Source organism: Enoplosus armatus, chromosome 1 (genome assembly GCF_043641665.1).
Source record: "Enoplosus armatus isolate fEnoArm2 chromosome 1, fEnoArm2.hap1, whole genome shotgun sequence".
In the NCBI taxonomy this organism is placed as follows: domain Eukaryota; kingdom Metazoa; phylum Chordata; class Actinopteri; order Centrarchiformes; family Enoplosidae; genus Enoplosus; species Enoplosus armatus.
Window position 1 is genome coordinate 16,683,381 of NC_092180.1, and position 20,367 is coordinate 16,703,747.

A 20,367-nucleotide genomic window follows, 5' to 3' on the forward strand; every position below is an offset into this window, starting at 1 on the left:
CATGGGCATTAATCTTGATGTTCATGTAACAGAAGCAAATTATTGGTGATTATGATAATGATAACAAAGTTGGAAAATCAGATCTGTTCTGTGTAATAAAGACTTGTACAGTATGAACAATAAATCGTGTGATGAAAAATAAAATCAAGTCAATTTTCTTGCGTGTTTCATGATCTTTTATGGTAACTCGTAAGATGACATGTTTTAAGCAGGCGACTGAATCTAACCCACTGACATGAGCATGTGCGAGCATTTGTGGCTAGTTTTCTAACTGTTCATACAGAGAGGAGGGAAGGTGCATGTAAGGAGCAAGACACAGTGTCCTCATGCAAACTTTGGTTTACACTTTAACTCAAAACAACAAGCAACTAAAGAAAATCCAGAAAATGCATCCTATATACAGAAAGCAACTCTTTTACACACTTAAAATAAATACATATTAATATATATTAATCAATTTATCATGTGCTATCAGACATACATTGATTTCATACATCCTGATGATTTCATAAACACATAAGCATATGTACAGAAATACTCTGTACCTCCCTGAAGAACCTCCTTCAGTGTTTATTTAAGCAATGCACATTTGGCCCTTTGCTCTTTGACTACTAGAGAATAAACATATGGAGAGTTATGGGTCCAATAATAAAGTTGCTTTACAGAAGATGATCATAAAGAAATTGTTGGTGGACATGTGAGCAAACAGAACTCCAGAGAAGCCCCTCTGCTGACGGATGGAAACAAAGACCCTTAATGCAACTTTTACTTCAGTTTGAGATCACAGCGTTCTCATGCTGGATATCCCCCAGTGGATAACATTTGACCCACATTGATCAGTTTTCTAAGTGTGGATGATCACTTCTCATATGCCTTGTTGTGCAGGTAACTGAAGAGTGCCTCTAGTCCCTTGGTCGAACACCACAGCTGCTTCAGCATCTGGCACTCTTTGTCATTCACTTCCTCCAGGACTGACATGAGGATACTCCTCACCAGGCATTTGGATTCTTCTAAGACCTTTTAAAAACACACAGAGAAAGGGGAGCGGGTCATTTAGTTATATTCAAGAGAACACTTTGCCCTCTGGGGTGTCTAGATCAGGACCTACCACTGCATTGCATAATGCCATTTCCTTCACACGCAGCATTACTTCTTGGTTAAATGTGGTTGGCCAGAAGACCTGTGACACCAGACCTCGACTGCATGCTTCCTGTGCTGTGAGTTTTCTTCCACAGAACAACATCTCGTTGGCCTGCCATTAGGGACAGAAAGGGGGGAAATTAACAAGTATTTTCAAATGTCAAATGTTTGATTTAAGTGAACACATGGTGATAAGGTGGTTATAAGAGAAATCAAAGTCTTGATAATTCTGGGACCCACCAGAGCTACACCCAGGATCTGGGGGAAGGTGTAAGAGGAGCATCCAGAGGGTGTGAGATGGAGGGCTGCACATGGAGTTTGGAGCCAGGCCCTCTCACTTGCCCACACCACATCACACAGAGGAAGGATGGAGGCCCCTAAACCCAGCGCAGGCCCATTTATTGCCACCACAATGGGTTTCTTGAACTGGATGAATGCCAACACAAAGTCCCTAAAAGGGTCACAGAACAATCAGTACCAACTCTGTCAAGTCTAATGGAAAGTCATAAGAGAGTCAGTGTTTATAGTGGACAGATTTCTCATTACCGTACGGCATCTGCGATGCGGCTGCTCTCTTTTCTGCGGTCAGTGGACAGACGCCCTATCAGGTACGACGGCTCCAGACCACTGCAGAAGACAGTCCCCACGGAGCTGAGCAATAATAATTTGCTGTCATCAGCAGCCGCATTACCCAGAGCTCGACACACTTCCTTCATGATCTGAAGAGAAAGAGGAGGAGATGTGTATTACATTCTTAACTCACCTGGCACATGGAGAAAAGTTGAGAAAAAATATTAAATATAGATATGAAATCCTTAGAGTAAGGCTTGACTTCACTCAGGATGTCAACATTTCTTTTTGGAAGACAGACAGGCCTAAGAAATAATGACAAAAACTGGGAATGCAAGAATTCTTATTTCCATCCCTACAATGCTGCTTATGGAAAAGTGCATTTTAAATAGCACGATCTAACGTAAGTAGGCATTTTTTCGATCCAGAACTTTCCAGACCCTGATGCTGTAGTAACTGTTTTAAGTCATTGACTAACTGTCGGTTAGTACAAGTTGTAAGCACATTATGTCATGCAATGATGGAATCAGCTGCTTTGTTGTCATTTCAAGCTCTCCAGTCGACCTGATAAGAAGTTGTCTGGAAACACCCACATCTCTGTTGCTGCATTGTAATCAGATTATCACCCTTGACCCATATTAACCATTCAACCTAAAAGTTAACTTGATTGTCTATGTTTCACCAAGCACATAATCTGTCCCCAGTTTTAACTGGATCTGGTGTGTATGTATGTGTGTCTGTGTGTGACTATGAGTGATGTTATTCTAGCAAGGTGAATTAAAATCCTGCTCAGATACATGTAGCAGAGATGGGCAGATGCTAGTTCCTGTCTGTGAAACAGAGAGCAGTCAAAGTGACATTTATGTGCAGTGAGCGGAGGCCTCGAGGACATTTGTAGACAAACAAAGGTGGTATCCGCAACAATGAGACTTGCAACAGCAAGCATCAGCTCCCTAGAAATGAAATCACCACCTCTAGGGGTGGGTATAAGTCAATCAATCATATGTGTTTATGCTTTTCTCAAATTGACAGTCTGACAGATGTTTTTCAGTTAGATGTCCTCCCAGTTTCCTGATGCCTTTTGATATTGAAAGAGTTCTCAAAGCAGAAATGTTCTGCCTTTTTATGGGGCTCTATTTCAAACCACTCTGCTCCCTCATTCATTTCTCCCTATAGAACAGACACTCAGTAGTTTACTCTAGTAAACTCCAGTAAACTACTTAGAGCCTTTTAGCATCATCACTTACAGACGTAGAGTCACACAACTGTAATGTTTGTATCTATAAAATACAACGCATTGCATTGTGAAATATTAGGTTAGGTTAATTGGTGCCTCTAAATTTCCCGTAAGTGTGTCTGTGAGTGTGAATGGCTGTGTGATTGACAGGCGACCTGTCCAGAGTATACCCCGCCTCTCCCCAATGTCAGCTGGGATCAGCTCCAGCCCCCCGCGACAATCTAAGGATAAGCAAATATAGTACACTACATGGTTAATGGCGAATGACTTTGGACAGTACAGCTGTCTCAGAGAGCTCTAACAAAGTAAAAAAAATATAGATTTTTGTAGAGTGCCTATCGGGACTCTTTTCTCCCTCTTAATTAGTGCTTTATTAAAGACAGGTGCTGCAGTATTTACACACAAATATACAATATGCTACAGATGCCTAATGAGAGTGATCAAGAGCGAGGCAATTTCCAAATAGATCATTTCCCTCTAAAAGAAAAAGTCAGTGTTCACTCATGTCATAATATCATTTCAGGATTCTTGTAGTCAGTGTGCTGCTTGAGAAATGTATTGAAAAGTGATACAACACAGGATGTTCAAAAAACATTTGAATAGGAGTAAAGCACAGACACAGAAAGCCACTGTGTGTTAGGCCACAAAGGTGACAGAAAGAGTCCCAGTTAACAGCTCGGGGGACTCTCTCACTTAAAGGAAGCATCGAGTGTTTGGATGAAAAATGTACAGGGGATTTTGTCAGCGAAAGCCGTTCAGTAGGCACATCCACAGACTCTCTTGTTCCTGTAACTTCAAAGGCCAAGAGACAGTGAAGGAGCTATCAGAAGTGTTTGATAAGCCCACAGCTTACGGGCTTACTGTCACACATGAAAGTACACACACGTGCACACACAGTTTAGGGCACTTCAGTGCCTGTGAAATACAGGATGCCGCACACACGCCATTGTATCAAAGCCAGAGCCACCCTCTGTGGAAGATCTGAGACGCATCCTACAATCTGAGGGGAGGAAAATCCTGTTTGCTTAGATTTATGAGCCAGAGGTGGATGATTGTGTATGACATGTCTAATATATTAGTATATCAGCAAAGGTGTAAATCATAAATATAGACCTAAATGGCATATGGCCTCTCCAGTATATTTGTGCAGTGTCAATATCAGTTAGTGATAAGTAAATGTAACATAAAAGCATGTTAATTGTGAAGTTTTCACCATTTATCAAAATATTAAAAGCATTTATGGATAATTCCAAAAAACATTTGGTAAACAACATTGGTAATTCATAAATTATATCTTTAGAAAATTAAACATATAGGGTTACAAAATGTCACAGCAGTCAATATAAAGAGTCCAAAAGCGAAAAGACAGTAGGGTATATTATCTACTGAAGTTACTGAATATGTCCAGGGGAAATTTAATTGGAGCAGCTTGTTGTTGATTGGAGTGTGAAAATGAGAAACCAATCACAGGCTGGTACTTTTCCTGCAGGCAGCCAGTTCTACAAGTGGATCATCACAATGCAAGAAGCTCCAGCAGCAGAGCAGAGAGCCATTAAACCGTATTCAGTGTCCCAGCATTATTAAACTGCCATTCATTGTGAATGGCTCATGGAAAGCAGCACATTGTAACAATGGTGACAATATTGTTGTGCCATTCAATTTGTATAGCACTTTGGTCAACTCCGGTTGTATTTAAATGTGCTATATAAATAAACTTGATTAGATACATCTAGACTCCAAAATAGGTGTAAGTGTTAGATCCAATGTTAAAACAATAGACTGTGATAGAACTCGTACATCCCCGTCCGTCACTGTGACAGATTATAACATCACAGGACAACTCCACTACTGCATACAGGATGTACAATTTTGTTCTGCCACTAGATGTTGATTTTTTACGGGGGGAATTTGATTGACATGGAGTTAGCAGGTGATCGACAAATTGCCACGGAGACTGTGAGAAAACATGTCAAAAGCCAGCGAACACAGCTTGATGTAGACTGCGCATCCTAAACGCCTGTAGAGAAGACTCAGCTGGTATATCATCACACCTAATCAAAAGCGCTGCTAAAAATGGAAAGACCCTGTTTACATGTGGTCAATGTAATGGTAAATCAGCAATTTATTAATTATTTACTAAAATCTTTTTGTTGTTTTAGGTCTAGATTTCATCAAGACTGAACATCTGGCTTTCAGTCAATGTAAAATTGCATTATTTTAACAGCTGCTTTTGTACTGAAGTATCTGAATAACATAAAAGTGAAACAAACGAGTCGGCAAATACTTTGGGCTTCTTTTTTAGCATGTTAACATCAATTAACATCAATAAATGTAGAGATAGATAAACAAAATGTATGAGAATAAGAAATATTGCAAAATTTACAGCATTTAGGTGTTTGATGATCATTGAGCTTAAATGTCAACAACAACAAAACTCGATGATCACCATGCCTTAAAAGTTAGCTTCAACATTGCAGCCTCTAGCAGAGATGTCAGCGTTATTTCAACATCCACAAGCAGTGGAAATCATTGGAAATCTGACCATCTCTACGGCCTCCAGTTGTCTTCAAGAATTATTGCTACATACATAATACATAATACATAATACATAATCACCTCTGTGAACTTGCGGCATAATTTCCCCACTAGTGCACCTGACATTTTGCTGCAATAACAACAGATGGCATAACGCTGGACTACATGTACCCCAAATTACTGTACTTGTAGAAACCTTGTTTGGCAGGTGGCAGTTTTAAGGAAACTCTGTGTCAGTTCTAAGGACAGAGCCCAGGAGCTATATCCTAACATTTTTTTATAGACTTTTTCAGCAATGGCCCATGTAAGATTCATGCAGCTAAACATAATCACACCTGGCAGCTGTCAAACAAAACCACACTTTTCTAAAGTTCGCTCCTGAAAAGCTCCCCTGGAGCAGAGAGAGTGCATACCTCCAGGGCATCTCTACAGAGGAAACTTTTCTCATTTATTTTTCCCCAAACAGTGCTCCATGTCAACTGGGATGCAATCAAAAAGTTACGTAATTAAACGTCGGTCTTGATACATTGATACAAACCAGAGAAACACAAAAACATAAGGGACAAACGGACATGCAGTAATGAAAATGAAAAATAGTAACTCATGTGTAAGCAGTAAAACAGTGTATGTATGTATGTGTGTACATTCCCATTCTCACCTCTGGTGTCAGAGCGTTGTTGTCTGTCGTTTGGCTGGAGAGCAGGACGTGCGTGAAGCCTTCCTCCTTCCTGACAACGATGTCTCGGAATCGACAGTTGCTCTCGTTCTGTCGCACGTTGTACCTGAGCCGCTTGTCAAACACGTAGCCTTTCTCCTCCCCCAACTTCCGCTTTACTGAGCTGTGAAGATGCATCTTGCCATTGGCCAGAGGGGAGCCTGACACAGAGGAAGGATGACAAAACAGGTCAATCTGTGAATTTTATTTAATATTTTTCAACCTGGTTCTTGGTCAACATTTTCTAACACCAATTTAATTGCTGAGATCTGGGGATGCAGCAACACTGCTAGAAATACTTTCCAACAGCGCTTTAGAGTATTTATGTCCATTAAAGCATCGGTTACCATGGAAAACTGTGTGCACGCATGTCAAAGTTGAATCAGGAAGTAGCTTTGAAAAATGTAATGGATGTTTACAATGACAAATTTTTAACATGTAAACGCTGACGCTTCCAAGAGGGGTTGGAAAGCTGAAGAACTATTTCATACTGTAGCATTTTCAGTATTTGTAATGTATTTGTAGCATGAAACAAATGCAACTTATCTACTAAAACAACAGAATTTGTGAAATGATTAAGAAAACATGAGGTTTGCATCTTTCGTTTACAACTAAAATTCTTTATCATTAAAAGGAACTTTGGAGTAAGATATATGGACATGCACGCCAAGTGTCTCCGGTACTGTTTGTAGGAATTTTGTTGTGTGTTTTTTTTCAGGGATTTTAATTAAATTTGTCTTTTGTGTGGACACCTACAGCTGGGAGGCATGTCACTAATGTGCCAAGATAGTGTTCACCTATTCTTGTGTCATCTGACAGTCTTTTCTCTGCATGATATCTGAGCTGTCCCTGCAGGATTCATTGAGTTTAAACTTGTCTTGATTGCATGAATATTTCTCAAAAACTACACACAGAGCTGAATTTTCTTGATATCTAAAGTTTCACATTTGAGAAGTAGTCAACATTATTTTCCATAATTTTCAGGCTTTTTCACTCAAAGAAACCTTGACTTATGTAGAGACTTTGAAACTACCTAAAAGCCCTCAACGAGAGCCTCAGTCTGTTTTTAACCATGAGTGATTTCAAGATGAATAATGCAGTGAAGCAGTAGAGCCAGCCACTACTTCAAAAATCAGTAAAACTTGACCTTTGAGTTGGTCACAGTTTGATACAGCAATTGCAATTCTTGCATAGGAAAAAAAGCAGGTGTTAACCTTTTCTAGGGTATTATAAAAACAAATTCAGGTAATGGTAATTTAGGCTGAAGATATGAGAAATTGGCATTAAATGTTTAAGTAACTTACATGATGTATTGTATGTCATGCCTCCAAGCTTTCTCAAACTCAGAGCCAACATATATAACGCTTCAAATTACAGTTAAACTCAATAAACTGGGGTTAGTTCCTCAAACAAACAGAATCGTCCAGAGATTGACTCGGCAATACAAAATTTAATTAACAGTGATTTTCTGAGAGTCCGTTTCAATTCAATTCTACAGAGGAAGACCATAAGCAGACATCAGCCTGGATAGATGGGACTTCTAATGGTAGCAGTGCTTCAAAATGGTTGCAAGACAAGAGGCTGAGGCTTTGGTCTCACCGACAGTGCTCCAGACACGTGACAACACTATTGTTTACATTTCTGGACAATTAAGAGGTGCTGTCTGCCATTGGTGCTGCCATTAGCTAGCTGATTGTCTCAATCACTGTGGCACAATTAATGACATTTGCAATATCCTTTCTTCGATCCCACAATATATCTCTTTCATGCTGCTGCAGGTTTAAATTTGTCAATATGCTCAAAGAAATAAGTATCATACGCAATGATATAATGACAGTACGAATTGATATCTCCTATGGTCAATTTTCTTTCTGTGATGAAACAGAAACTTGAAGGGAATGTTTAATGAAGAAAGGTCAATCATCTAGAATGCCACTGATACCTCCTTGTTGCTGCTATGCAAGCAAATATATGCCACTCCATTTCTTACAATCCTCTGCTAAATATGCAGGTCTGTTTTCTTTTCTTTTTTTCAAATGACATGACCTTGTGTTCACATTTCGCTGCCATTCGACCATCACAGAGACGCCCTCTGCCAGTGTAGCAGGTTAATGGGTGGAGCTGAGGGTGCTGAATGAGGTGAGCGGGGAAGTCTTTCGAGGATTAGGAGATTAGGATCCATAATAGCTGCCAGGCCAACAGCTATTAGGTTGGGTTGGTAGCCTCACATCATTAATTAAGTTGTAGTTCTTTGAAATGAGTGAACAACTGACAGATTCCATGTGGGACTTTTATGGAAATGTTTTATTTTCAACTTCCTATTCTGGTGTGCCTTCCTCAAATTGGAGATGTAACCCCAAAAAGTACACGAGAATTTGCAGTTACATACATAAAATTGCATGATTGAAGTTTATGGGAGCTGGGCCATAACAAACAGCAAAATCAATAATCAGTGAGAGAGCACGACAAGCACATAATGTATATATCAATATGCACACATTCTGCATACTCTGTGTATCCGAGTACCTGTAACCAGCACCCACAATAGAGGACAAAACATTCCTTTAACAGGTATTATGGACAAATGAGAATGGACAAACTATTAAATCTACTGCTGATATCTATGTGTTTTTATTTAAATATGGTAAAAAAAAATATATAAAAAAAAGATTCCGATCTGGATTTTCTGTTTAACAAGCCAGGATGACTTTTTGAAAACATATGTAATGATTAACTATAGTGGTGCAGCCCTGGACTGTGACCCAGGAGTGAAACTCAAAGGTGTTATCAGCAGAACCATAATAGGAGCTTTAAGAGCTGTATTTCAGCACAACTATCTAGTCATTTTAGTCAACAGTATAAAAGTATTATTATTATCATTCATATCCATGTAGAAAAGTCCACGCTCCAGTACATTTTCCATTAGATATGAACCGATGTCTAAAAACTTCTACACCATTCAGTCCTCTCTGTCAAGCTGACATTACAAAGATGTCTAAACCGGGAACACTCGACTCACCTCTTTAGTCAAGCCGTGACGTTTAAAGCGAGACTTCTAAAATGACATTTCATTGAACACTTATCATTATCTTGTAATTCTCACTTATGGCCACAGTGGCCACTGTTGAGCAGAAGTTACAGTAACCTGTGATGGTCTCTTATGGGAGATGAGTTTGTTAAAGGCAGCTAAAAACTAATTTGATTGTAGTTGTTTTTTGTTATTATCATCATTATCTAAACATATGGAGTAAACTACATGATACAGTTTAGTAAGGTTTTGTTCCAAGACTGGATTAGTAGTTATGTGCATTATTACAATTGTCAATGTAATTTTGAATGAGGTTTTCTTATTTCTGGAACAGAAACCAGGAGTTTGGGTTTCATAATGGCTATCAGATTTTTTCTTAACTATCACATTATGATATCAATATCTGTCAAAAATCAGTGTTAGCTGAGCTCTATTTTCCATTTTACTTACCTAGCTCAGAAGTAAACTGCTGTCCAGTGGTATCAACATCTCCTGCTTCTCCATCCACTCTGTCCATGGGCAGTCTATGTGATCTCGCTTCTGTCTTATACATGAGAGGCTCCATCTCTCCATTCTGGAGTCCATTATGAGGAACCCTCACTGGAGCAACAAAGTGAGGTCCCACCGGCGGAGGAGCCTTGTACGTCATGGCTTTGCTAATTCTGTCCCCTAGAGCATGTTTCCCAGGTCCTACACCCACCTTCCTCTGCTTCTGAGTGGGTCCTGACCCTCCACTTCCAATCCCTAGAACAGCTCCTACTCTAACCCCAACAGCTGGGCCACAAGTCCTTTTCTTCTTTCGGGCCTCAGACCGAGCTCTGGAGTTTTCTGTGGCAGATGGGTGGCTGGTGATGAGGGGCTCTTGACGTTTTTTTGGAACTTTGGGACGTTTGTGTGAGTGCAGTCTCAAGCTGTTGAACTGGTCAATGAATTCCTCGCAGTGCAGTAGGTGGTGCTCTGGCTCCCATGTGTCCTCCTTACTTCCATAACCTTTCCACCTTATCAGGTACTCCCACTTACCCTTCTTGTTCCGCCTCTTGTCCACAATCCGCTCCACCTGAAGGCAACACACAGGGACAGGCTTTACACATTTTTTTACAGTTTTACTAGTTTTTCTGCTCCCAAAACACTGCTGTATTAAAGAAATGAAGAAAAATAAACGAATCAGCACAAATGTTCACAGTGCATTAGACACAGAGATTTACATGTTAAATCTGTTAAATATTGAATGCATTCCCATTCTTTATCTATAGAGTCTCGTGCACTCGTGTGTGCACTTCATGGCCTAGAATCATACACAGCTGCATTGTGCGTCCGGCAGTCACAGCACTAAAATTTGCAGTGAATATTCATGATCCTATGATTTTTGCTGTAATGACACCATCAGGCCAAAAGTCGTACACAAGAAATACTGTAGTAATACTGTAGTAAAACCTAATGGTCAGACTTCCATGAAAGTGACTAAGCACATTAATGTTTCCCAGAGGATGAACCCTTCAATTTCATATATATATATATATATATACAGTCATGGAAAAAATTATTAGACCACCCTTGTTTTCTTCAATTACTTGTTCATTTTAATGCCTGGTACCACTAAAGGTATATTACCTGAAGAATACAATGAACACGACAAAAAATGCAGCTGATTACATAATACTTTATGTCCTATTTGACATGCTTAAGCTTAATTGTATTCCCAGGGTATATAAGAGGCCATTTCATGTCATAAGCAGCACTGCACATGCAAAGGCCTGGAGTGGTTTCCTGCTTACATTCAAGCCGTAGCACAACTCAGAAGTTGTCAGCTCTCACATAATGCCTAAAACAAAAGAATTATGTGAAGCCACAAAGGCAGCCATCTTGGCACTGCTGGAAATTGGCATGAGTGAGAGACAGGTAGCCAAAAAACTGAAGATCTCCAAGACAGCCGTTCATTACACCAAGAAAAAACAAGCCGAACATGGTACTACCAAATTGCTAGCTGGTCGAGGCAGGAAACGTCTTTCTACCCCACGAGATGACCGTGCACTCATCCGTTCCTGTGTCAGGAATCGTCGTCAGACCTCCAGGGAGCTTAAAAATGAGTGGGCACTGTCGAGAAATGTGACTTGTTCGGCAAGGACAGTTCGATACCGACTTCTTGAAGCTGGTCTGAAGTCACACAGGGCACGGAAGAAGCCCTTCATCAACGAAAGGCAGAGGAAGGCCCGGTTACTCTTTGCTAGGGATCACAAGGATTGTTGATGATTGGGCTAAGGTTCTCTTCAGTGATGAATCCAATTTTGAGTTGATGCCTACTCCAGCCAACTTACTGGTTAGGAGGAAGCCTGGAGAAGCCTACAAACCAGACTGTCTTGCCCCTACAGTAAAACATGGGGGTGGATCAGTGATGATCTGGGGTTGTTTCAGTATGGGTGGAACAGGGCAAATGCAATGGTGTGAAGGGCGAATGAACCAGGTCATGTACAGGGCTACTCTTGAAAACAGTCTTCTTCCATCAGCTGGAAAACTCTTTCCTGCCTCGAATGACTGGATTTTCCAACAAGACAATGCCCCTTGCCACACGGCAAGGTCAGTTAAAGCCTGGATGGAGAACCAGAACATTCGAACCATGCCTTGGCCTGCTCAATCACCAGATCTAAATCCAATGGAAAACCTGTGGAAAATCATCAAACTCAAAATGGAGAACCACAAGCCCAAAAACAAAGCAAATTTGTTTGAATTTGTGCAACAGGAATGGGCTGCTGTGACAGCAGAACAATGTCAGAAGCTGGTGGAGAGCATGCCAAGACGCATGGCTGCAGTCATCAAAAACAATGGTTATGCAATCAAGTACTAACTCCTGTGTGTATCATGTGACTAAAACAGACAGAAAAGAAAACATGGAATGCCTAAAAGCACTGTTTTTGGCAGTACAATGCCATAGCTATTGATGTAAGAACTTAAGTGATTTTGGTTATTATCAAGAAAACCATGGAAAATGGCTAGATATCAGCTCTTAAATTAAACTCTTATGAGCTATTTTTGTTGTTATCATTATATTTGTCCAAACAAATGTACCTTTAGTGGTACCAGGCATTAAAATGAACAAGAAATTGAAGAAAACAAGGGTGGTCTAATAATTTTTTTCCATGACTGTATATATATATATATAATGACTTATGTTTTAATGTTGAATTATATTTTGAGACACTGCCAGGGAGTGTCAAATCTTAAAAAAGGTACATTTTGTGACATATGTAAAGTTTAAGATAATGGCTAATTCTCTGCAGAAGAAAGATAAGAAACCAGAGTGGAGCTGAGATGAGCTGCTGCAGGCTGCTTTAATGAAGAGACCTTAAACATCAGCGTTTCGAGGTCAAACCAAAACTAGAAAAGCCTGTGTATTCTACAATTATATATCAGCAAATGTTACTATTTGACACAGTCACATTTAATTATGTGCAGTAATTAAATAAACCCAGGGTAAAAAGGGACACATCACACATTCTTAGCTGAATCTAAATTGAATAAGACTGGAGAGAAGAAAATGAACCCAAGATCTCCAGTTCAGTGGAAGAAAACAGTGACTATAGTATATGTATTGTCATACTCAATAAAAAACTCATTTTTTTTGTCTTCATCTGTCAGCATAGTTAGTGAAATTACTTTAATTAAATACATTATAGGCTATATAACATCAAATATATTTTTAAAAGTACGTTGTTGTTGTTGCATAAACAATGATGACATATTTCATCATTTGCTAAAAGACTAACTGTGGTATGTCATCTGCAAACTTCACACAGTGTGTGTGTGACTAATCACTGAAGTAACAAGAGTGGGAGTGATTACTTTGCGATTCAATTTGATTGCATTCAACTTGATTTGCAATTCAGAAGGTGCTGATAAGATTGAAGGTGAAATTTCTGGGTAGTCAGCTATTCATATTCCATAATTTGATGAAGTACGGACTAACTCTCTTCTAAAGAGACAAACAAAAATTGGCAGACCAAACTTGACAGTTCATTCTCTTCAAATGTTTGTCTTTTTATTGAGCGGCAATTACTATACACTGTATTGGGACTGGGTATCGTAACTCAATTAATTTAAGTTCTGCTGGTTTTCAATTGATGTGAAAAATGTCAAAGAAACACTTTCATGTACAAATTTAACCTGGATGTTCAAATTTTTCATTATTTGATTTCTTTAATAAGAAAAGTCAAGTCGGTTAATAAATGCAATGAACATAAAAACACTACAGCGTGTGCAATGAGAGCAGCAAGAAATGGTTGAGGGGAAGAAAACAGAAATAACTAGACTAAATCAGTTTACTTTATTTCAGACCACTGGCCCATTGTAAAAACACAACACAACACAAGCAGCCACACACACATCATCATATCACAAAGAATACCTAACACACAGGACACATCACATCAAAAACAGTCACACATACACACCACAATAAAACATCACAGTGGAATCTGTCAACATCACCCATTCTAAAAATGTGCAAACCAACACCTGCACCACTGTTGACACATCTCAGACATGCAACATGCAGGATTTGGTTGGATATTTGTACATAAGGTTCCTTATCACTGCCTAACAAGGGGGTACATTTATGCTGCCAAACATATGACTAGCGCTATAAAAAGCACACGCAATAAAGTCCTCAGGCATCATGTAAAGCTCTTCTGATTTTACAGCCGTCTCTTACAGTTACAATGAAGACAAACACATGCTGAATGCAGCTTTTTAATCTTTAAGACTTTACACAGACAGGAAAAGACAAGAAAAAGCGTTAGTGAGAGTATGTTAAACAATACTCATAGGACATGTAGATGTAGCGTGGTTTTGGGCCATGAGACTGATGGAAAATGGTTGGAGGGTTTCATCAGAGGCTTTAGTGCAGCTGTGGTAATAACTGCTCATCATGTTCTCAGATGTGCTGCGCACATTAACAGGAGTAAACAGCCTTTGATGGGTGAGCCACAGGGGTGTCACAGAAATGAACAGATTACAGTCCCAAACAATGTCACACTTAACAGCATTGCAGAGAGACGCATGCAGACAAAAGAAGAGAAAGAAAGAAAAAGTGTGGGGTAAACTTTTGTTCACAGGCCAGAGAGGTTTAGAAATACTTGATGCTTGAGAATGAGCTGGCAGAGAATGAGTAATTGTGGGGCATTAGTATCCTCCAACACAAACCGTACGGTACTCATGCTCTAAATTCTCACAAAGCAACAGCGGAAATGTTGACTTGAGGACCAAACAGCAAGACTACACTTACATTAAGCCGTCAACATTTTTTGAGTGTGAAATGTCCACACTAGCATTTCCAGGTCATTTCTGTAGAGACCTCTGCCCAAAATCTCCTGTTCTTCATTCTCTTTTCAGTTGTAAACAAAACTAAACATCACAGCCAACATCCGGTAACATGACAGAAAACACAATGCTAATTGTTTTTTATGGTCGCAATGTTGCTGGACAAAATAAGAATAACTACAAGTTACAACAACAGCTGTGCTGTGTGTTCAGTTTTATTGACATTTAAAATGAACGATCATGGAGAGGGTTAGTGTAATTTTAATACACTGCCAAATTATTACTATCAATGAAATTTGTATGTTTACAGCAGGCCCAAGAAGTTGAGAGTTGAGATTACATTTTTTTTAACTTTTTAACCATTTTAGATCACATTCTTGGCCATATTGTGCACCTATTTAACAATATAAGCCAAAAAAGAAATATTTGTATTCTTATGTCAAAATCCAATCATGTTTTCTTCCTGTAAAACATAATATGATGTGGTAAGCATGAACCAACCAATTTCAACCAATAATATCATGACATCCACCCATCAATCAATCTTTTAGCGGCACAGAGCTAATATTCATTAGTTAGCTAGCTAACAACAGCATGGTACATCGGAGTGTCTTCAGGCATTCAAATCAAATTCCTTACAATAAACTGACTGTGTGACCTGTCCAGCACCAAATGACAAAGTTAGAGACAAGCTGGAGAAGCAGTGGAGCATTTAGCAGCTTAATAGCCAGAGTAGGAGCTAAAAGGAGAGTGAATATTGAACTTACATCCATCAGATGGCCAGAAACACGACTCCAAATGTTGCTCCGTGTGCGTTGGATGTGTAAATAGGCAACTGTTTGCATACATGTTAACCATAAGATCTTTATAAGGTGAAAATATGTTTATGTTGTGTTTACAGCTTGTTGAGCTGATCTGGTCCGTGTCCGTATAGGACGGCGTCTGGGTCCCAACTCAGGCCGCGGTCTGCCTGTTAGTGACCTATGGACTATGTGCTTTGACTGGCCAATAAATCTGTTTTCGGACACGATCCTTTTTTCTTCTCTCTTATGTTCACACTGAAATGTGCCCATTTATTTTATGATCAAAGCCTTTGTTGTTTGCAGCAAGGCCAAAGATCACCATCATCTCAGCCATTAAAGGAAATCTTCTGGAGACAGACAGATGCATTTGCATGTAGACATTAAAGTAAAATTTAATTTGTTGTAGTTAGCCCGTAGTTTCTAGGACATGGTGATGGGTGAGGTGAAGGATCATGGCGTATTATCAATCATGATGACATGTCTCTGTAATATCAAAATCTTAATATGCATCTCCAATCCCAATGTCCAATATTTTGTACGGTGCTAGATGACATTAGAAGCCTGCTTGTTCATATTAAGGTATACACGCATGAGAATTCACAAGATCAAGCATTGTGTTTTTTCAGGCAGTGGATCTGTGAATATTCATTTCAGCTGAAATTAGAGGGGACCTGACATCGCCTACTGTTTGTTAAGCCAGAAATGGAGGACGGTTGTAAAGTTTTAAAAGGGCTTAATGCAGCTGTGGTAATAACTGGACATCAGAGGATTTTCTCAGATGTTTTGAGCACATTAACAGGAGCAAACAGCCTCTGATGGGTGCACTGTAGAACTATCACTAAAATGAACAGGATATTCGAACGCTTACAGTCCCAGACAATGTCACACCTCACCATGTAACAGCATAGAAGAGACATGTGCAAAGGAGAAGGAAAGTGGAGGAGGTAGATGGAGGGGCCAAGTTTTATACACAAAGCAGAGAGGTTTAGTGCACTTAGTGCTTAAGTATGAGCTTGAGGAGTGGAGGTGGGCATTTCCTCCCTCAGCTGGCAAATTCCTTTTCAGCAACCCAAAATAGTGAGATATACAATGGTCTGTAAGGGATGTCAAGACAGGTGTGTAATGTACACCCTGACATCACTTCTGACCACTGGGCGTGCTCTGTTGCACCTGTAACCCCACCCAAAAGTGATGTCAGGGTGTACATTACACACCTGTCTTGACATCCGTGACAGACCACACCCCCACTAAATTATCATTTCTTTCCTGAGGTTAGTGATCTCATAGAAATCCCACTGCTGAACTGTACCTTTGAGCTCTCCTTGACTCGCAGAGAAGGGCAGAACCAGATGCAGTCCAGGAGCTGACTGCGTAATGAGCTGCCATCTTAGTTAATCAGGCAGTAAATACATCCAGATTGTGACCGCAAACTGAAAACCATAGCGCACATTCGCACAATGGTACTTTCTTGGTAAATCTGGCCCTAAGAGTTCTTCCCCGCTCACTGAACACAGGCAGTACAGAGAGCCACGACCACATGAGTAACTAAGTAATTGAAGAGAATGGGAAAACCTCAACTTCTCTCTTGCAATCTATACAGTTTTAAACAGGAAGATAGGCTCTCTATAGATCTTTTTGTTCTTCTAATATATGCAGCTATGGTTAAGTGTTGAATGTGTTTAGTTAATAAAGGGAGAGCAGTGAGCATCTCTGAACAGCAACTGACCCCAAGTTGTTGTTTTCTCAACGTGGTAGAATTGACATTGTTCCATTCATTCGCGGTGCTTCTGCTGCCTCACTGCATTTTTACAAAGTCAGCTAAAAGCCTGACCTTTATCCACGATTTTGCTAAACATGCTTTCACACACTACTTCTCAGACGGTTTGTCATCATATCTGTTCAACACAACTCGCTAGTTTACGATAGTTAGTCAATGAGAAAAGTCTTAAATGAGTCGGGCCAACTTTTCATTGGTCAATTAGTCGCAGAAAAAACACCCCCTCTAACTCCATTCTGAAGCTGCACCTTGTCGAAGATGCAAGGAGTCCAAAACTTAAGTATTTTCTGTTTTCAAGGTGATGTTTATTTGTTGAAGATTATAAATGTATATCACCACTCCATACCCTAAGTATCAGTGACCAGCCTATCTTTGGTGCTAGTCAGGGTAAAGTTGACAGAGACAGGGGAGGGACAATGTTATACTGTGTTGAAATAAATTAATAAAATGCTTAGTCTCCTTGCTGGTTGTTCCGACACATTCAGAATCATTACCACTTTTGCCGTTAGTATTGTTGTTAACAAGCTTCGCGCAGGCGCTTGTAAAATTTAAATTTTAAAGGCTTTGTTTTTCTCTGTAATGTAGCACAGTGTAAATAATGTTACTTATGACTTTCTTTCTCAGCCCGGGAACTCACTCAACCATTTTCTGGTGCCCCAATAAATATATATTTAAATAATTAAATTAATATCATAAACATACAACGACTATTTTACTAATGTCTTGAACTAATGACTACTTGTCGACTAGATGATAGGTTAATAGATCATGCAATAGATCAGAGTGACGTTGTATTTTAGGAGCGCCCCCACTGGAGCACAAGGCGCAGCCTTTTGCACTTTGCACATACTGGATATTGAATCAGACAGATCATTACAGGTCAAATATTTAATTATTTCCCACTATCAATGGTAACAGAAAAGTACTTAATTTCAATACCCAACCATGGTGTCAGCCTATCTCACTCAGCCCTAGAGGTCACTGCTTGCTCATCCCAAAGCCTTTCAGTCTAGGCTCCACCTCCTTGACTTCCACCAAATTCTGGTCAGCTTCTTAATTTTTGTCACTCTAAACAGAACTGTCACCCATGGAGCTGTTGTCATGTTAGCAGGGAAACAAACAACCCAAAGACTCAACTGACTGTTTGTCAACATGCCTGCCAACGCATTGTTGCAAACAAGAATAAATCATATTTTCTGAGTGATAAATCTGGTAAATGTAGGTAAAAGCAGAGGCTGCCACATGCGGCAGATTTCACATCAAACCAACAGCCTGAGTAGAACAAACACCATTCTCAATCTAGTAGCCAAACTTCAAAACAAGAGTACAATATTGCTCACTACTACTTCATTGATGTAATGCTACATTCACACAACTCGCAATTACAAAACAGAGGCTGACGTAAATGTTACTGAATGATATGACTTGCACGCGGCGCAAAACAAACATACATGAATACATGAAGCTTTCCCCAACTGAAAGAATTAATTACATCATTAAAGCAGATATATACAGTTAAAGTCCATATTGTAATATGTCGTAAAAGAAAAAATAAGACGTAAATAAAACTGACAATAGCCAAAACACATGAAGACAACGGCATGGGATGGGGGAATGGACATTATGGAATTGTGTCCATGAATCCTCTTTTCGGCAGCACTGCGTTATCACGTTCCAAATTAAATGTGTTTCTGGGATAAAGAGCAATAATAAAAAATCATTACCGTCAGTGGGCCTAACTGAAAAATAACAGTGTGTGAAAAGGCAATTACAACTGCTTCTCACTTATTTAATCTATTGTCTTCAAACTGATGTTGCACTTGACTCATGCATTGTTTGTCACTGCTGCCAGCAGATAATGTTATCTCCCCCAACACTCATGAGAGGATCCCCAAGTCTCTTTTGAGATGCACATGTTTTTGTGGCATGGTTGAAATGTGTACTTAAGTTTACAGAAATTGAAAACTTGTTGTGTCTAACTTGTTTGTCCTTGGAAGTCGTCAGACACTCAAATCCCCCATATCTCTCACCATGACCTGAAACATATGACACCATGTCAGTGTGGCAAAGAGTAATGACTGATTCAGTAAAGCTGAATGTAGAAACCATGGCTTCATGCAAATTCTGGCACCGGTTCCAGAGTGATGTTGCGCACGAGGACAGCGTGACCTTCCTGCCACCCATTTGGGCAACTTTTATGCCCCAACACAGTCGGAGTCATAATTTCGCATATCCCCACATCAACCATGAAAGAAGCTCACACATACTTGTTTACACCGCTCGATAAAAATAAACTGGTGTCTCATCTTGTGTGCCAAACTGCCTGCGAAACAGTCACACCGCTGTAAAGGCTGTGATGACAAAATATCTTTTGGCATGTATGCGCACCTTCAGGACCATCACTCCGTCTGTAGCTATTCACCATGTCCGTCCGCTCAGCGCTGCTGTCACTTTACCACGACTTTCAACTCGGCGACAGACTGAGGAGTTCAGACCGTAAATTACATCTTATCTATTTACTACAGCCGTGAAGAATTATGTCAAAGTAGCCTATATCGGAAGCGACTTAAAGTATGAGCATAAATTAAGCAACATTGTCTTCGCAAAGCTTGAGAAGGGTTAGTTTCGCCTGTTAAAGGGCTTAGTACACCGCTTTTTACATACGCGACGCCCTCCCCTTTACTTCCTAATTCCATTATTCGTCTATATTACTGAGCATTTTTCTTGGACATGGTTTTATCCTACCTCGTAAAGGTCTCCTGAAGCCATTCTGGGGTGCGGACTCCGGCGGCGCGGCGTTCTTGCCTGCCTCGTTGGCTTTTTTTGGACCCTACTCTCTCGGTGTTTCGGCGAAAGCCCCGATAGACGGGAATTAGCGAGCAGCCTTGTTGTTCTGAGCAATCCGCAGTAGCAGATCAGCAGACAGTGTCAATCGAGCCCGGCGCTCTGCGATGGATCGTTCCACACTTAAAACAAACAACCATCGGGGCGGTGCTGTTTACCCAGACCCAAGTGGAGGACTGAAAATTAGTCCCCGGCTAAGAAAGCACAGCCTGACGATCTGCATGCGCCCTGCTCCTCTGAGCTCTGTTGCAATCCAACTATTCTACGGGAGATGATATGCTACATGTCTAGTGTTCAGAGACACCAGCTTAGACAGTTCCCTTTCTGTGAGCCACTCTACCTGTCCACTTTACTGGCAAGGGAGGACCTGATTTAACCTTAATTTAGAGTCACATACTGAACAAA

At 40.1% G+C, this 20,367-nt stretch overlaps 1 protein-coding gene across 1 annotated transcript; it reads right to left on the minus strand.

The window, feature by feature from the left end:
- Positions 1–858: 858 nt before the first annotated feature.
- Positions 859–19,954, minus strand: LOC139284304 (chromodomain Y-like protein 2). Its single transcript, XM_070904533.1, has 7 exons — positions 19,864–19,954; positions 9,676–10,282; positions 6,141–6,358; positions 1,687–1,859; positions 1,381–1,591; positions 1,109–1,252; positions 859–1,017 (listed from the first exon to the last, which is right to left on the minus strand). Exons 1-7 carry the CDS (start codon positions 19,885–19,887, stop codon positions 859–861), a joined length of 1,536 nt encoding a protein of 511 aa, XP_070760634.1. The 5' UTR covers positions 19,888–19,954.
- Positions 19,955–20,367: the final 413 nt, after the last annotated feature.

Bases quoted from the DNA above. Each gene is read 5' to 3' on its own strand.
- LOC139284304 (XM_070904533.1), bottom strand. From the start codon at position 19,887: ATGGCTTCAGGAGACCTTTACGAG. The intron at 1,592-1,686 runs GTAATGAGAAAT...TGACCCTTTTAG, and splicing joins CGCATCGCAGATGCCGTACG to GGACTTTGTGTTGGCATTCA. The intron at 1,018-1,108 runs GTAGGTCCTGAT...TGTTTTTAAAAG, and splicing joins TGGCATTATGCAATGCAGTG to GTCTTAGAAGAATCCAAATG.